This window comes from Branchiostoma lanceolatum, chromosome 11, assembly GCF_035083965.1.
Source record: "Branchiostoma lanceolatum isolate klBraLanc5 chromosome 11, klBraLanc5.hap2, whole genome shotgun sequence".
Taxonomy (NCBI): domain Eukaryota; kingdom Metazoa; phylum Chordata; class Leptocardii; order Amphioxiformes; family Branchiostomatidae; genus Branchiostoma; species Branchiostoma lanceolatum.
This window is the reverse complement of record NC_089732.1, coordinates 12,073,074-12,092,269: the sequence shown is the minus strand read 5'-3', so window position 1 is coordinate 12,092,269 and position 19,196 is coordinate 12,073,074. Positions and strand designations below refer to the sequence as shown.

Genomic DNA, 19,196 nt, shown 5'->3' with positions numbered 1-19,196 from the left:
AGCACAAGATGTCAAGGATCTCTGTCCCTGTCCTTGGTACTGAACTAAGACCATCACGTCCCTGGTACTGAACACCATTCCTGTCTCTGGTACTGAACTAAAATCACCCTTATCGTTGGTAATGAATCAACTTCACCCATGTCCCTAGTACTGAAAACACTACCCTGTCCCTGGTAGTGAACTAATACCATCCGTGTCCCTGGTACTGAACTAATACTGTCCCTTCCCCTGAACTAATACCATTCCTGTCCCTGGTACTGAATTAACACCATCCCTGTCCCTGGTACTGAAAACACTATCCCTGTCCCTGAAAACACTATCCCTGCCCCTGGCACTTAACTTACACCATCCCTACCCCTGGTACTGAACCAACACCATATCCCTGCCCCTGGTACTGAAAACACTATCCCTGCCCCTGATACTGAAAACGCTATTCCTGTTCTTGGCACTGAACTAAAATCATCCCTGTCCCTGGCACAAAGCTAACACTATACCTATCTCTGGTAATGAACTTAAGTCAACTTGTGCATCTCAAACTGTACCTGTAATGTTGCTCTTTTCCGTCTGCCCCCACTGCTGACGTAAGCCCGGACCGTTGCAGTGTAAGAAGACCCGGGTGACAGTTGTTTGTTGCCCGGCAGTTGTGCTCCTTCCACCGCCGCAAACTGACAACACGGGTCCGTACACGCTTCCCCGTTTCCTATCGTGACGTCACCACTGACGTAATTGTTTCTACGTCGTCAAAAAGACATTAGCATGTCATCAATTTCTATTAGCATAGGGGAGGGCCCCTAGTATAATCTCTTTTTATGCGCATTTACCTCCTTCTACACGTGTTATATTGTTTTTAGTATCATGCCATTTCTTATTGTGTAAGCAAATAAACCAGCATAAGCCAATGGGTTGTTAGAATCTTGGCATCACAACCACCATATTTGCTGGTCGGATCTGATAGAGTCAAATCTATAAAGTGCATGCAAAATGTCAATTTGACGCGATCGTCGTTGCAAATAAGAATTCAAATCAACTTGGCAGCGTCCAGGTCTAACCAGCCAAAATAGTCACGCGGCTGCAAACTCTCTGTGGATGGTCTGTCATATGATTACTTCGTATCATTTCTAATCATAATAATATGCTAGGAACGACATGTTGAGGTTAAGTTTACATTTTGCTGTTTTGAATGCATTAGAAAAACAAACCATAAGAAAGGGGTTAGACAAAATGATGTTGTTGCGCTTGTACTAACCCTGAAAATGCAAGTGCAATGTAAGGAGTAGTTCTTCCTGGAAGGGGGGCATCTGGGGTCAGAATGACGTCAGGATCACCCATTCTGGTACTCAGCTGTTGAAGACTCTCTCCGCTCTCCATGGGCACTACGATGACGTGGTAGCAACTGGTGTATACGTCAGAGCAAGACAGGTCAGGTTCACAGTAATATTAGAAAGAAAACCTTTCATTAAGGAACAAATCAAACAAATGTGTAATAGTGGCGAGGAGATGGGAGTAAGAGGTGTAAAAGTATTGGACTCATCCATTTACTAAGTCAGCCATAAGTATAAACCCGGTGGTGTTAATATTTGTTGTATGTTGTCGTACGATTTTTATGTCATAAACATTTTCAAACAGGCTGCGACATAGCCAACCACAGGCAAAAATCTAAGAAAGATCTAAGAAATTACTATCAAGACAGCTAAATTTGTTTACCACATTTGCATGACTGTCCCAAGAATGCCTTCAGTTTACGATCGTACGATGCTCGTACAACGAATGTGACAAGGCCTTGAATAATCAAAAGTATGATAATAAACTCTGGCTGCCAATTGTGGCAGGTGGTCACACCTTATGGGTCCGTTTCGACTGCTGATGTCGGGAAGCGTCATCGTGAATGTAGTTGACGTCGGGTTTGTGTTCAGGGTGTTCACTACTGGAATAGATGCAGGCGGATCTGGAAATTTAAATCGGATGTAATGTTATGTTAAGGCTAATCAAATTAAAGATTTGATTTGATTTATCAGGCTATATATTTTGTTTTCATATGACGTCATTTTCACCATGTTGGATTACAGTGTATGTCTGTTAAACATACCAACATGTTACTACTGCATCAGACGGTATAACAGACCTTTGGCGTAACACACCAGCTCCGCAGGCACACGGCACGGAAGTAGATGGTTATATTACACTGAACGACGTGTCACACATAAAACTTTGTACATGCAACTGCAAGCGTTGTCAAAAGCTCTCTATTGACTATTACCCTACGGTGCTTGGTGGCAACGAGATCCACTCTACGACAGTTAGGGGAGAAACGAATTTTTAACCCATCAATCCTGGGTTAATAACACTAGTGCGTAATTGAAGACATGGCTATCTTTTTTTTCTGAGTTGGCACTAGATACGTACTCCAATTACAATATGGCTAGTTGGGGTTAAAAAATCATGATTACCATAACGCAAGTGAGCTACCTTTATACTTCACTCACCTACACGTTCTATCCTGCAGGTTCTCTCCGCACTACTTGCCCCTGCTGCGCAAGTCTTGGCCCTGACGGTGACATAAATCAAGGAGTTCGGCGGGAACACATCCAGGGACGACGTCCATGTCAGATTCTGTACATCCGTGGAACCCACGGGTTCAGCAACTGGGGTGGGCCCTGAATTCAGCTGAGTTGCGGTCGTTGTTACCTGTGTTAAAATACGAAATGTGCAAATTTACTGATGACAGCACCGGTGGAGAAATACTGGTATGGGCGTTTTCGTTTCGTACACAGTCATTGCCCTTTGAAACGGTCGATGCCATATCCAAGCGTTTCATAACTTTTTTTTTCGATAGCAAAACGTACAAAAGCGTATACAAAGCAACATTTCATTCATAAATGTGCTACAGTATCGTGAAAACTGGAAAACGGACAGTGAAAAAAGAAGGTGCACCAACTCAGGTTTGTAGCCGGTTCAGAAAGCCTAATCCTAAAGCATCTATCCTGTACGCCACGAAACGTCACTGTGGAGGGAGCTGAGTACACTTTCAGTATCCTGTTCTACGATATGACATTGGTCGTTTCAACTGGCAACGACCATTGATGAGACGGAATATTTATTGTGCCATGGCCCGCACTTACTTTATTCATCTAGAGGACATAACAACAAGCAAACTTTCCTCACCAAATATCCCGAAATCTCTCCAGTCGACTTCAATGGAGGAGTCCAGTCTATCCCACACATGCCATCCTGGGTATTTGAGGTAATGGTTGGCGCAGACGGACCTGCAATAGAAATGCGTTTTGTCTTTATATTGCCGTTCTCTGTTGTGCGCATGTTGGTAGAAAGCTATCACTAGCAGTTAGTAGTATTAAAAAAATCGTGGTAGACCACTATCTATCTGTATCATTCTGTTTTCTACCATCCAATTCAGTATTCATGATCTTGTTTAGAAACAATGTTTCCTAAATGCATAGCAAAATAGAAGTTGCCAACCGAACAATGTATACAAAAGAAAACTGGATATATGTTGAAAAAAAGGTCAGACGTTTCAGATACCTTCCACAACCTTCCGTTAGAAACCGAAAGACAGTGGATACTTCTCAAAACGTCTGATCCTTTTCAAAATCTGTCCAGTTGCTGGAGTAAGTTTTATCTTGTGTATCTTATTACCTGGGTGCCTAACCTTTATCCACGAACAATGTATACTTACATCCATCACTCGTTTGAGCCTGAGCGGGATCACTGTCCGCTCCTCTATACACATCATTGAAGGCTGAAACCTAGAAGAGATATCAACAACCTTAAGACATGTTCTAGTATAATTTTCAGCCCTATAATATCTTAAAGTAAGCTTTAATTTTCAATATTTTTAATAAGTTTATGATTAAGAACGTTTTGGTAGCAGCACCCAAAAGGAATCATTGATAAAGCATTGTTATTTGCTCAACATTTCACACCACCTTCCTTACTTTAGTCAGCTAGAAATGAATACCTATCCTCGGTTAGGGACGTCCCTCGAAAAGGACGTTAAATGGAGGTCCAGTGTTTGAGGAGAGCTACACCTTGAGTACGTAAATTAACCAATCACAATTTTTGAAATAAGTAGGGGCCTTCCCGGTGTGAGTGGATCAAATAGATAATCAGAAAATATCCGTCCGGATATGCAGCTTGTACTATTAAGTACAAACATGGTGTGTAACGCCATGAGGTGGTTTACCGGGTATGCAATACAAGACAACAAATACAAACAACTGACACTTTTTTCTGACACGTACCGTAACTGAGTAGTTCTGAACAGGCTGAAGCTCTCCAACATCGTTGCCAGAAATCACATGCTGTAGCTGAGTGTCCTGAAGAGCCGTTGATGTGTTAGTCACATAGATGACCTGGTTGCCACGGTAAAGTCTCAGTGTGTATCCCTGCAGTTCTCCGTTGATACTCTGTGGCCGTCTCCACCTGACTTGTAGCATGATGGTTCTGTTCTGGCCTGATGCGTCACAGTTGCAACTGTTCATATCAGCAAATTGGACGGACAATGGCTTCGATGGATCTGCAATATAAAACCTCTGTTATTGATGCATATTCGTAAGCAGCGAAAATAGATCTAATTAAAGATATGATGCGTCTCTTAGGATATGATCGGTCTCAATAAAAGACTTGGCGTCGCGTGGCATAATGGTAGGGTGTCGATACCCACGCACAGGTCCTGGGTTCAAATCCCCTGACATTCCCCCGACGTTGTACCTTTGGGAAATGCTCCTTATACGAATGTCCTCACTTCACTCATGTGAAAATTAGTACCTAGCTTCGGTTAGGGACGTCTATCAGATAGGACGTTAAATGGAGGTCCCGAGTTTGATGAGAGCAACACATCGAGCACTTAAAAGAACCAAAAGCACTCATCTAAAAGAGTATGGGTCCCTCCCGGCGTGAGTGGTTCAAATGAATTTGTCCAGATATGCAGCTTGTACTATTAAGTACAAAACAGATGCGTTACGCTATGAGGCGGTTTACATGGTTTGCAGTTCCACAAACAAAGGACTTACAAAACTCTGCCGTCCTGATAGTGATGCAGTCGCTGTAGTTTCCTGGTCCACCGCTGGAGTGCCCACGGACCCGGAAGGTGTACACGCTGTAGGCGGTGAGGTTCTGAACACCATACGACGTGGCAATCCCTGATGAGTTTGCCATTTGCGTGAGCTGAGCTTCTGTACAGTCTGAAGTGGTTCCATACTGAATGGTATAGCCTGTTATTACTCCAGCTTGAGGCGGAGTTTGCCACGTCAGAGAGACAGACTCATGAGTGACGGCTGTCTGACGTAGCGCAGATGGAGGTCCAGGAGCTGCATATATATAAGAAATCATTTTCATAGCAAAAAGAAAGGTAATGTATGATTCATGAATAGTTTCATCAGGTTGATGAGTCACTGGATAAAAAAATCATTTGCGCACCAAACGTTTTATTTAAACCGACGTTTTGGTGACCGTCTGTCATTTCTGACTAGTTTTGTTACGCACTGCAGCAAGGTGTAGCTGCTAACAGATGCGGTACCAAGTATTAACACACATACATACTATTAGATAGATCCTTTATGCGGTGTTTACAATGTAAAACATCACCGAAAAATCAATCTTGAATGAAACACTTGGTTCTGTACAAGGAATAATATTATCCGATAATTTATTATGTTAATTAAGTTAAAGGCATACGTTGGTTTATAAGTTGATACCCGGCGGTGGTTGCCTCAGTGAATAAAGGAAATGCCTGTGTTTCATAGCAATTGATGTCAGTATGCCCAATTTATGATATCCCGTTGAAATGTTATTCTTAGGGTATTAACTATGTTCAGCTCGAAGGAACAGTACCATTTGAAAGTATAGAAGAAATGGAAAACTTACGTGCGTCCAGCGTGGTCCCAGTACCATAGGCAGGGTCGCTCCACCCTATGGAGTTTCTCGCCCTAACCTGAACCGTGTACTGTGTGGAGGGGGACAGGCCCTCCAGCGTGTACTGTATTCCGGTTGGATGTCCTCCTGCTCCACTGGACTCGTGTGTTACAACGACGGCCTCGCTCCATGGATCGTCCGGACTCCGCCTGTAGCTCACCTCCGATTGGTTGACGTGTAGGTTTCCGGTCACACCTACCGTCCATTTTACATGGAGGGTCGTGAACGTCAGAGGAGTCACCTCGACTGAGATGTCGTCTGGACGCTCTGAATCGAAACAAATAACAGTGACATTAGACTAAATTCACGGCTGTACACACTAGTGACCATACGTTAGCAATAATCATGACTATCTTTAACACATCAATTGACTTCGTGATAATACTCTAACATTTGGGGCCGCATTTTGCGCAGTATTGTATTCACGTAAAAACTATGTGGTAATGATTACTCCGGGAAGGAGGATGGGCGACCCGACCCGTGGGAGAGCTGGGACTTTACGTTTGGGACCGCATTGTTAGCAGTGACACCTAGCTGCAGTACAAAGTGAACCAGTCAGAATTGCTTAAACGAAGATGGCAGACGGTCATTGAAAATTCGGCCCTTGTTAAATATGTGGTTGTGAATGAAGAAATTGTGATTCAGACACCCCTTTCATAACTCTGAAGGACGCCAGTTTGTTGTTCGGCTATAAACAGTTGTATATTGCTAAGTGTTCAAGCAAGTATTTGCGAAGTTATGATATCTGTCGGAATGCTCTAACATAAGGCATACTAATGTAAAGGAAAGAGTTTTACCTTGTACGATCAGACTGGCTGCTTCCGACGAGTCAGTGCCCGCACTGTTCGTTCCCCTACAGGTATAATGTCCGTTGTCGTCCCGTTGTATTCCACTGATGGTCAGTGTACTGGTAACTGTGTTCTGTAAATCGTCTGGTGTTTCTCCTGCGTTGAAACGTCCCCCAGATGATATCTCTGTACTGTCCTTGTACCAGGTGACGGAAGGGGTTGGGTCACCACCGATAACACAAGTGAACGTTACCGACTGGTCCAAGGTTCTGGTCTGGTTCTGTGGGTGTTGTGTTACTGCAGGTGGTACTGAAACTACACATATTGCAAACGTATCATACACAAGAAGTGTGGATTAAGCTCCGGTCATACATAGCTGAACATGGTCTGTAGTGGTTCTGAGCTAGGTATCGGCTGTGGTCGACGGGTGTTCGGCGCGGTTGGCTGGTGTTCGGTTGCGCCAGCCGCATGTTTTAACATTATCAAAACATTCGGCTGTGGACGTAGCCTGGTCCCAGTCTCTAGGGGTCGGCTTAATTTAGGGGTGTTTTACCGGGCCCAGTCTGCTTTATTGAACCGTTTCTGATAGCCTGTCTACTTAGCTGCCTTTCTACTTCCGCTGCCACCCTACTTCCGCTGCCACCCTACTTTCGCCGCCGTAAACCAACACCCCGAGCGGGCTAATCTGTCTGGGCGGGCGGGGGTCACTCCCAACGCCGTAGAGATATCGGGGAGCCACCGAGGGTATGGTTTCCAGGCTTCTGTGGACCGTAAGTATGAATGGTAGTTGGGAGTAAGTCAATAGTGGCCAGGGTGGGTTAGGGAGTCAAATTTGATTCTTAATCTAAAACTAGTCAGACTGCTCCCGATACATATATCGCCAACCCTTTTTGGCTAGTTGTCGAGAGCCATGTTCAGACATGTGTATAACCGTGGCTTTACATACGTATAATACATACGAACAGTAGATTAAGCACTGTGATACACACAGGCATACACATACATTGTACACACACACACACATTCACACGCACACATGCACACACACATATACACATACCTGCGGTAGCCATTGCTCTGGACACAAGGAGCAAAAGGAATATATTGGTGCCACACAGTTGCAACATAGGTAAAAACAGTTCCAAACGAAGAGAGACAATATGTGTATAAGAACATACAGCAATTTACGCCTGATAATGTTTCATTAATGACTCTCTGCTATATCTGTCCCAACCCAGTATCTCATGAAAAATTCATACCAGAATGGATTGGATATCATGTCGCTACAAAAGCAACATAACAGTTATTGTTCAAATTGATTTTCCATACAATTAGGCTTGGAAATCATTATAAAGGAGCAATAAATTATTCATAGCAGAACTAAAAATCTGCAATGGTGAGATGATATGATATACATGGTATACAATTTTATACAATCATACGTCGTTTCCTGTACCGACACTCTTTCACACGTAGTTCTGGTACTATGGCATTAAAGCCCCCCTCTCACTGGACCCGCGGCACGCTGGCGGCGTCGCGGCGTCCTAAACTGCATCTGTGTTACCCTTGACTTTATAATAGGAATATCATTCAAAACGTACCAGTATGACCAAGAAGACAACAAAACACACAAAGCTTGACAAGATTCGTTTTATGTCGATAAAATTCGTTGAGTGCTTCGTCAATTCGATCGGTCGCAGCAACGCCGCCAGCGTGCCGCGGGTCCAGTGAGAGGGGGGTTTTACGCCCTTATAAGGGCACACTTAATCTCAAGCTCATTGTGAATGTGCATTTTACCTTCATAAGCTTTATAGCTTACCTTCACATGTTGTGCCGGTACCATGGTACCCTGGATTACAGGTGCAGCTGAAAGAACCAGGTGCATTGGAACAGGTAGCTTGTTGGTCACAGTTGTGTGCACCAGTAGTGCATTCATCGATATCTAGGAAATATACAGATAAACACATGAAAAGAGTATTGGGCTTGGCAGTACCAGAGAAGAAGAAGAAGAAGCCGTACAAAAAGGCCTTTAATATCGATACTAAGTTGTGTTCGTCAAATAACATTTTCCATAACGAGGTAAAGTCACATGAGTTATCATATTGCATTGACATACATATTTAAAAAAAAAAGGTAAAATTATAAAGACATGGTCATTTTTGTCAACATATATTTATACTGATTATAACGCCATACCTGTTTCACACGTATTTCCGGTCCAACCGGCGGTACAGGCACAGGAAAAACTGTCGTAGCCACTATAGGTGCAAACACCGCCATTTTGACACGGACCATCGGAGCACGGATCTAAAGGGGAAGTAACAAATATGTCAACAATGTATTTCCAGAAGGAATGGGGAGTTACTGGTAAATTTAAGAGAAATGGCAACGTTTAACAGTGAACTGAATTTTTATAATTATTGTGAAAAATGTTCGGAACGATTTCATTACATTGTCTTATTGTACTCAATGGATGTCTGGAAAACTAGCCTGCAAATGCCAACAAAACAGAACGATCCGGGGCAATTCGGCGTTCAACTTCGTTATACGAATAATCTTTTATGACATAGTGCATTTTTATCATAACCAAAAAAGCTGCATGCACTCTTTCCCCTGTAGCATGTTGCTTCAAACCAACTCAAAGACTAATCTTAGGTCGCACTCACTTTTTCTGTGGTAGTAATCATTATTGCTGTTTGGTCCTAAGGCTGAAGGTTGCGTGTCCTTGCTGTCAGTGCTGAGAATACACAAGCTGCGCCTCCTGTCGTAGTCGAAAGACTTGCAGGATCCGGAAAGTACGCTTGTCGTTCCCTGAAGACATTTGAGAGCGCAGTCGCCTGGACTGCTGCCGCCTATAGCCTGGTTGTTAAACCCGCTTAGTGCCTGGTTGTCGTACTTCTCAAACATGCTTCCCTCTGAAAAACAGATAACATTTTATTACCTTTGTGAAAAAATGGAGATACTCTTTTCTGGTGTGTCTGTGTGTTTGTTTTTGTTTCTGGATATTTTGTGGTCAACATAACTTAAGAACCTTAATATGGATTGTGATAGGTGTTGGTTTGGTTGATTTGGAACCCCTAGTGTGTGACCATGGTACTGCAGTAGAAATTCCGGTTTTTGCTTCGTGTTCTGAACATATAAGCTACGGCCAAGATTTTTGGTCGGCATATAGCTTTTGTGCTAGGGAAAAAGCGACCTTAGTGCAAATATAGCAAAGCCCAACGTTTATCATAGCCTTCAAGCAATTGAAATTTATTTCATCCTATATATGAGATTATATATGACAAAACATTTTTAAAAAACAGGTGCTGTCTGCAATGTCTAGTACGCTGTGTCCTCAGATATGACGTAAAATGGAGGTCACGTGTTTGAGGATAGCCAAAACTCAAGCTCGTAAAAGAACCTACCGCACTTATCGAAAATGATAGAAGACCTCCCCGGTTTGAGTGGATCAAATAAATCTGTCCGGATATGCAGCTTGTACTATTGAGTAGAAACCTGTTGTGTTACACCATGAGGTGGGTTATCGGGTATGCAACACAAAAAAACAAACAAACAAACAAACAAGCGTAATAAAACAGCACATAGACCAGGAGAGAATTTTCACTGTCGTACCTTTTCTATGGTAGTAGTCAAATCGCGATCCTGGGTTACTGGTAGCTAACGTTGCTCCCGGGGTGTACATGTTTGCTATGCTCAGGATACAGGCACCGCTGCCGTTGTTGTCATAATCAAACGATAGGCACGCTCCAAGCGGGACATTAGAAGTTCCCATTAAACACCGTGTGGCGCACTCCTCCTTACTAATGCCTCCGATCCGCTCAGTATTGAAGCCGTCCAACGCTTTTTCATCGTAAAAGTCGAACAATGACAGCGACGTGTTGGCTTCTGAAACACAGTTGGGATGTTTAAAGACAATTTAATCTTTTCAACTTGATAAGGCTGGGAGACTTTTTTCCGGACGTTTTGAGTGACATTCATCACTCTTTCTCAGCGTCACTAGAATGAACTTGCAGAACAATTCAATACTAGTATAGGGAACATTATTTAATTAAGAATATTACTTTAAAATTTACAGTTACGGGCTAGTGTCCTTTCATCGCTCAACCCTTCAATTTTTCCAATGATATTTTATGTAATATTGTCGACTCGTTCAGCTAGTTCATTCTACTGACGCTGAAGAAGAGTGATAGATGTCACTAGAAACGTTGGGGAGTAATCTCCGAATCTTGCCCTGTTGTAGAGTTTGAATTGTCTTTTAATATTGTCAACCTAGATGTACAACTATAAACATTAATAGTGGAGAGTGCTTTAAAGCTGACGCTCGACCAAAGTAAAGTAAGTAAGTAAACATTTGAGAATCATTCAAAATGATCTATTGTACATTTTGTACTCATTAGGCGTATGGTAAAATGTGCTGGTTCTGTGAAACTCAAATCACACAGCGGGGGCGCCGGGAACAAACAATGACAAACAAAACGTACCTGCTGGGACGATAAGCAAATATAGTAGCGGTCCCCAAATGTTGCAGAAACAGCATTGAAACAGGCGACGGAGGCCCCCCATGGTGGCCAGAAGGGCCAGAACAGGTCATCAACTGTCCACCTATGGATACAAAAATATAAATTCTGTAAGCATCATCGAAGCCATAATATAAGTAGCTAGTATTATAATAATTTCTACCGGTTTAACACCCCACGATGACAAGACTTCTCAAACCCGCGTCAAAAGACAAACAGTTGTGACCACTCTCTGAGTTAAACATTAACTCATTATTTGAATAGGACGAAATCTTTTCAAACATATGTTGTGACCGAATTAAGAAGTCGCAGACAAGTTCTGTATTGATGTTAATTGCGTATGGTGATTATAGATGATAGCTATGTAGGGCGCCAGGCTTGAAAGTTTTAACAGGTAATATCACAAGCACTCAAACTCAAACTCAAGCATTGTGAACACATATCAACTACCATGCATATGGCAGCGGGCTGATGTCTTCACACAACAACATGTTGTAGTTAATCCCTTTATAGGGCATACTCACTTCATTATCAAGGGTTACATCAGCTGGGCAGCAAAACTAATGCGAGCGTGCGAAAAAAATAGCAAAAAGAGGGTAATTTCTCTGTAATTTACGGCATATGTTTGCTCATTTTGAGGCTCTGTACGATTTGCAGTATGGCTGCAAACTTTTTTTAAAATCAATGTGCTCGCGGATGTTATACATATTATCAAGTAAGTGTAACCTTAGTGGAATCCTAAAGCCCCGGTTACATATAGCCGAACATGGCCTCCCGACCTCCCCCAACCATGACTGGGAGTGGTTCGGCAGCTAGGTCGGCTGTGGTTGGCTGGTGTTCGGCGCGGTTGGTTGCAGCCAGGAGGTCTGGAATGGGTTGGCTGGTAGTTGGGAGTAAGTCAGTAGTGGTTTGGTAGTCAAACTGGTCACACCGTTGCCGACCTACCGCCAATCTTGGTTGGCCGGTGGTTAGGAGCCATGTTCCGCCATGTGTTACAGGGGCTTATCAGGCCCCCAGGGCAAACAAGATACGCTAATTCTACAGCCACACAGGATTAACCAAAGATATTTGTCTGACCCGTTTTTTTTTTTTGTCCTGGAGGCAAACACGTCATTTCCTGTGGGAGGATACAGGTGAGTAACACGTAACAACAAACAATCTGACCCATCTGTCAACCTTGTAAAACCGCCATATTTCTGTCATCACAGAGAATCGACCTCCAAGTTTGGACCCTAAGATACGTACCTGGTTTGATTTCGATAAACCTATGTAAACAACAAACTTCCCGTGGTATCATATAATTCAATTCTCATGGAGGTAAAGAATTATTGACTAAGATTTCTTTGCAGGTGACAAACATCGTGGTATGGCATGACCCGAACCCCTTAAAACGTTTTCCGGAGTTCTACTTAGAGCTTTTGAAATCGTTTTTAAGAAGAACAGAGGTCAAGGGGTCAAACTTTTCATTCATTCGTTGCGTGAGACGCTTTTTGTCACAGCATCATTAGCACTTTAATCTAGGTGCTTCAAATCTTTATATTGACACAACAGAAGTACAGCGACATTCGTGAAGTCATCTACAACTTTGAAATATACTAACAAACAAATGAATAAACCAAATGGATAAAGTATATGATTAAATTAACATTTTGATTTTAAGGTATCGTATACAATACAGGCTCTAAGGTCATAACACTCTTTAATGTATTTAGTATATCTATTTGTACACAGAAATGTTTATCTCCTCCGAGAATAATAAATGAGCTAAGTCACTTGAACTTCGATCTTGGAAAAATAAATGTCCAACCTGTTTCATCTGCGTGGGGATTAGCCCGCCTCTACAACTTGTTCTTAATCCTCTCTTGCCCCATATTCTTAATCCTATTCACAACAGATGTCGTGTAGTGGTTCTGAGCTCTCATTACGCACGTTTAGAGATGTCAGTCAAAATACGGGATGTGTTTGACCAATGTTCGTGTTCTGATAATCTTAGAGATGTCATCCTGTACTTTTCTTGTTATTTTCATTGTTATTTTAAGGCAGATGGCTTGCTTGAAAGTCAATAAATAAAAGAAAATGAGATTTTGTTGCAGCCCTGTTTTATTTGTGACTAAGCCACAAGCGCCTTTCTTAGATAGAACGGAATGTAATGATAGTAATAGTCACTTGTTTTAGTACCTAATATATATGGCCTCCGTCGGTCAGTATTGACCAAGGTAATCCTATATGTTTAGGTTTACCGTGTTTTCAATAATGTTCCTAGCTGTTATTTAGGGTTACCTGAAAAGCAGATCACAGTCTAGACCTAAGACCTATTTGCTGAACACTCTACAACTGAGTACTGTTTCACAGTCACACTCATTTTGATTCGTGGGAGCGGCTAAACCCCGGATTTACGTCACCTTGATTACTAGGAAGTACCTGAGGCTCGGATAATTGTCTTGAATACACATACCCCCCTCCCCCAATACACCAGGAAATAGCTCAGTGTTTGTTGAAAATACCCCCGGTGTGACGCAATACCAGGAAATTCATTGAATCAACAATAACTCTGCATTTTACAAACCCTCTTCTATCGTCACAGATATTCTACACGAATCGGTTCATCAAAAAAAATAGACCAAACATTTGTGAAGTAAATTTAGATCGCCCTGTGACTGCCCGGTGAAGTTGTCTGGTCACCTGTGCCAGTAACAATGGGTCACAACATACAGTTGTACGTTTCGTGTGCTTTACATATTGACTATTTTTAATTCCTAGTAAGTAAAACTTACAAAGTGTTCTTACCTTGAGTGTAGTCTCCAGTGACAGTACGTGAAAAGTAATCGCAGACAAAGGTGCGGCAGCGAGCTAGACGAAGTTTCCGTTCGCAAACTATGGGCGACCCCTTTCTCATGACCTCTGACCTCCAGCAGGTGAGAGTGGGCGTAACTTCCGCTAGGAGGCACTTTTTCTTCGAAAAGGGTCCAAACAGAACTGAGTGGATGGTTTAAAACTCAAAAGTAAAAGTACGTGTTTTTTAGACACAGCTAAATTTCTCACACATAACTACATTTACTTACAGTAAGATCATTTTCGTTAAATTTTGTCTGCAAAGTATAACTTGGTAGGTGGAAAAGGCAATTAATTACAAACTTACCATGGCGCTAAATTAGTAACCGATCCGTCCACTTGCCCGGGGGCAATTTCTTAAACCTTCCACTTGCCCGGGCTTTAATTAAATCATTCCTTAGTCCAAGGGTATTGCAGTTAGTAACGATGAAATATTTTCACACGCACAACCATAAATTTTTTTTTTTTTTTTCGGATACACAGTTTCTAATACCCTCATACACATTTGCGTTTCCTATTATATAGATTGACGTATGAATATCAAACCGGTATGTCAAAGCTTTCCCTGTAACACACACTTTGGACAAAGACGTCACAGCGCTAACACACTTCTCGTTGTCATGGAGATCAGGCGAGAGCTTTCACACGAGTATGTCTGAGAGGCTTTCATGTTTCGTGTGGAACAAAAACGGGAAAAATTTTCCATTTATATGGGAAAATCCTATGGTATGCCGTGAGAGTTCCCTTTCTGGTACGAATCGATTTTAACGTGATCATCAGAACCAATCTTCCAGTGGCAGCAGTGAGAAGTCAACAATGCATTCCTTTTCAAATTTGTTTTCGTTCAGGTTCAATTGGTTTGTGGACGGTTTGGAAGAAGCTATTTGAAGAACAGCGAGCCAGGTTATTTACAAAACAAGAACAGAGTTGTCGTTTGACCAATTCCTTCAACCTTAAGCACACTGAAGTAGCCATTTGGCACCCCATTCTGTGCCGGTTACAGGGTTAGGAAGCAGGGAGAAGGTTACCATAGAAGGACTCTGTAAAACAAGACACAGAAATCAATCGAAGAAAACGGTCTCAATTTAGATGCACACTGGTAGTGAGCGTCCTCTAGCGACTTTGCTACAAAGTACCATGAAGCTACACATTTACAGAATGCGGTGAGTTCATAGAGGTGAATGAGTTAATAACTCCTTTAGAAGGCTATTTTGAATCTTCAGATTATCACTTACATCATAGCGTATACTCTCCAAGCAGAGGAGTGGGTCCGGCAGGTTTTTGACGTGTTTTTATGCGTTTTTGTCGGGCTTTCTACTTTGTCATGACAAAACCGCCTAAAAAACACGTCAAAAACCTGCCGGACCCACTCCTCTGCTTGGAGAGTAATAGCATACACATTCATATGATAGTCATTATAATTAACACGTATTCGCTTAACCCTATCCAGACTGGGCTTTTTTGGTATATCTGGGACGGGGGGGGGGGGGGGGGCTGATTCGGCCCCCCCCTCATAATTTCCGAACGGTATGATGTATCATCACCAAATTTGTAGGGAGTGATATTCACGTCAAGTTTTATAATTCCTGTAATTTTGGTGACGTTATGACGTAATATGACGTAATTATGACGTCATCGATGTGATTTTATTGGCTAAATAGGGAATTCCCGTAATATCTAAAGGAATTAAACAAAACGGTTTGTATTATTCATTTTAAGGTATGCAAAGACATACAACGTCAATGGTAGGTACGTTGACGTCAAAATGACGTCATAGAATGGCGTCATGTGTTGTTAGCGATCCCTTGGGATCCGCCATCTTGGATCGGCCATTTTTTAAAATCCTTTTTTTCCACTTATGACCCCAATGGACGCTGAAAATAGACTAAAAACGTTAATCTAAATGTTTCTGATAAAGAAAATGTCAGGTATTGACGATTTTAAGGGCGAAAAAGCCTGCTGATACCTGAAATAGTGTAATAGTCCGCCATCTTGGATTTTGGCTGATTACGTCATCAAATTAGCATAAATTATGAATATTAAATCAGGAAAGTTATATCTAATTACATGTTATGTTATACATGAAGGAAAACTAGTGTAGTTGTGCAAGAAAACCCGAGAAATATCATTGTTTTCAAAATATTAATGTTTTTTGCATAAAATGCCAGTCAGAAACCCATTGCCATGGCAACATGAAAAATGATAAACTTCAACCATTATCATAAAACCGTTGCAAACAAAATTTTAGGAAAAGTCACCAAGTTTGGTTGTCCTCGCATACATCGTTCGGCAGTGATACGATGTCAAAGTTGGCGCGGGCACTTTTAGCCCCCCACCCCCAGTCTGGATAGGGTTAAGTCATTGCGAGACTATAGTTAAATGAAGCATTACGTTTTTTAAATGCCCTGTGAACATTATTCCCAGAGTATCACAAGTCCGTTGATCTAAATTCAGTATTCTACTCATTTTCATGGCTAACTTGTTGGCTCCAACGATGTTTAAACTACAATGAGAGCCACTGGAGGCTATGAAAACGTGTTCCCCGGTTTGGGCCGCGCTAGCAAACGGATGTTCAAACATTAAAGAAAAGTCTCTATCCCCACTAAAGGTCTCAACTGGGAAAAAGGGGCCCCGCCGGGTTGTTCGCTGGCTATTTTTGGCACTTTCAAGCGTGACTCCTTCACGGCCCCGTGGGACACCCTGCGGCTGCTGGACTAATTGTTGGCCTAGCCGGAACCCCGAATCATTAAAACTCGGACTTAAAATCAACTCGGAACCCTGTAGCAAATAGACGTTTTGACCTCACCGGAACCTAAGGCTAAGCATGCCGTGGCAATTCGTTGTAACAATACAGGGAATCAACGGTACTTTTACGTCTGAAAAGTTTAATTACCCACACAGTTAAAGAGAAAGAAACAACAACAAACCTTGAAATTGTCTTATTCCTCTAAAATATTATCCCAACCCAAAAGCAACTCCGTCGATTATATCTAATTCGTCGGTTCTACTTCATTACAGTAACATTCAAAGACAACATTTATTTGAGAGACGATACATTTTCTTTGAATCCTAACTCAGCGAATGGTGCATTTGGTAATGAATTGTTCACGTACGGCCTATTATAACGGCACAGTCGTCCCAATCAGTCAGCTCTAATGTGTAATCTAATACCCGTACATAACGAGGACAGATCACACACGTTTCAAAGTGCAGACCGTCCTTTACAGAATCTCGGCTTGTATATTATCGCGCGTCTGTAATATCCTCAGCCATTCATCGTAACTTGAAAGGACAATGTTGTCAGAGAGCACTGATGCAAAGCCGCCCCGGGTATGAGCGTCAGAAAGATATCTCGTGTCCAGCCGGTATATATTAGATGAAAATACCAAGAGAGGTGGGCTGTGTGTGTGTGTGTGTGTGTGTGTTTGTGTGTGTGTGTCTGTGTGTGTTTCCTGATGGAATCCTAGCAATGACCCTTTCCGACCATGGTTGACGGCGCAGCAGTAATTTCACCGAGTTAAGCCAGGTTTGCTGTAGTCTTGTCACGTTTTGGACCTGTTCCTATTTACTAGGAATATCAACGTTATCCCGACCTACCTGAGATTTCCGCACGTTTAAGAACAGAGTATGAAACGACTTAGTTCCGAAAACAGTTTCTTGCTGTATGCACCACCGACAACGAGCTTTGTGTCTCGCTTTTGATTAACTTGTGTGAACCTCTCGTATTGCTTCCGTTCAAGACGTATATTTCAACACCTTTCTGGGCCTTTTCATAAAGTTTGTTGTACCCCCTTACACATATACCTCGGCTTACGATATTGCCATAATTGGAGAAAGGAGCCCGGCCGGCTAGTTTACGTGGTGTTTTTTTTTTCACTTTTGGTCGTGGCCTCGACGTGGCATAGCTAGACACCATGCATGCGGTAATCGGCTTTTTTGGGCTCGGCCGGGCCCCAGTATATTTTTAACTCACAATTCAAATCAACCCAGGAGACGGTAACAAAGAGACACCGTAACCTAATCGCATAAACATCTGAAGGCACCCTTATCCCGGTTATGGGCAGTGCGCCGGGGAAACTTTGTGGCTTCAGAGCCCGGTCGGGGCTACACCCCCCCCCCCTAATCGGGCACCGGTACAAATGCGACCACAGCGTTTCCCCAATGTGCAATGTCTGAGCCCCAATGAAGACTTTTGATCAGGAAGCTTGTAAAATTCAGGCTAACTTGACATTTCATTTCCGCAATTTGCAAACCGTGTATGACCTTAGATATTTTATCGATAACTTTTCATGATAACGTTTTAAAGATATTGAACAGATTGCCACCCTCTTGCGTAAAGTAAAACCGTGGGTACGTCTTGAAATTGTAAAGAACTTGTCAAGTAAAATAATTGAAAATTTATTGTGACGTAGTTGCATATTTTCGATAAATCAGTCGATCAGAAGTGAAAAAAAAAATCAAACTCGAACCAAAACAGTGTGCGCGTTTCCTGACCACAGAATAGTAGGTACTGTTTGTCTGTAACAAAGTGTCGTAATCCTCCCTTTTGAACCCCCTGATTCCAGTCTCTCTGTTTGGGGTTAATGAAGTTTCTGAATAGTTTCTTGTTCGGTGAGTCCGACGCACGTATACTAACCTACACGAAGATTAGTTTGTCTGGGCGGCTAAATTAAGCCTGACCTTTTCACAATATTACAAGTTTACAATAAAGCTGATCTTCAAACGGGCGCCAGACATGCCATAGACCGCACGAAATTAATTTTTCCATCATAGGAAAAGTCACTGACCATAAAATTTGGATATGTCCTTTTGCGACCCGCTAAGTCCTATGTTGACAAACTTCTAGTATAGAAATTATTTTCTTTTAAATATTAGATACCGTAGTACATCAGATGAAATGTGAATATATATCGCATAAAATCTCACTGAAGTTGTGATAACCTTTTTCGTCTAAACGATGAATCTATGATTACGAATCTATGATCATCATTAAGATAAATATTATTAATTATAGATTCTCATCACTAAGAGTGAGAGATTATCTAAAAATGGCAAAAAAAGTTTAATCTTCGGTAGTCTTCAAATTTTGAAAAGAGGGTTAATACAGGAAGTGAAACAGAGACATAAC

At 42.1% G+C, this 19,196-nt stretch overlaps 1 protein-coding gene across 1 annotated transcript; it reads right to left on the bottom strand.

Moving 5' to 3' along the window:
* Positions 1–512: 512 nt before the first annotated feature.
* LOC136445216 (cell adhesion molecule DSCAM-like) lies at positions 513–14,147 on the bottom strand. Its single transcript, XM_066443083.1, has 16 exons — positions 14,024–14,147; positions 11,201–11,321; positions 10,332–10,604; positions 9,383–9,631; positions 8,913–9,023; positions 8,536–8,658; positions 6,726–7,031; positions 5,881–6,195; positions 5,028–5,324; positions 4,257–4,531; positions 3,692–3,761; positions 3,163–3,263; positions 2,484–2,685; positions 1,840–1,945; positions 1,247–1,393; positions 513–732 (listed from the first exon to the last, which is right to left on the bottom strand). Exons 2-16 carry the CDS (start codon positions 11,280–11,282, stop codon positions 513–515), a joined length of 2,877 nt encoding a protein of 958 aa, XP_066299180.1. The 5' UTR covers positions 11,283–11,321; positions 14,024–14,147.
* Positions 14,148–19,196: the final 5,049 nt, after the last annotated feature.

What these genes read in the sequence shown, in the direction of transcription:
- LOC136445216 (XM_066443083.1), bottom strand. Translation starts at nt 11,282, where the DNA reads ATGGGGGGCCTCCGTCGCCTGTTTCAATGCTGTTTCTGCAACATTTGG. An exon ending in TGATTACTACCACAGAAAAA is followed by an intron (nt 9,024 to 9,382) that starts GTGAGTGCGACC and finishes CTTCCCCTTTAG; the next exon opens with ATCCGTGCTCCGATGGTCCG. An exon ending in TGGGACCACGCTGGACGCAC is followed by an intron (nt 5,325 to 5,880) that starts GTAAGTTTTCCA and finishes ATATATATGCAG; the next exon opens with CTCCTGGACCTCCATCTGCG.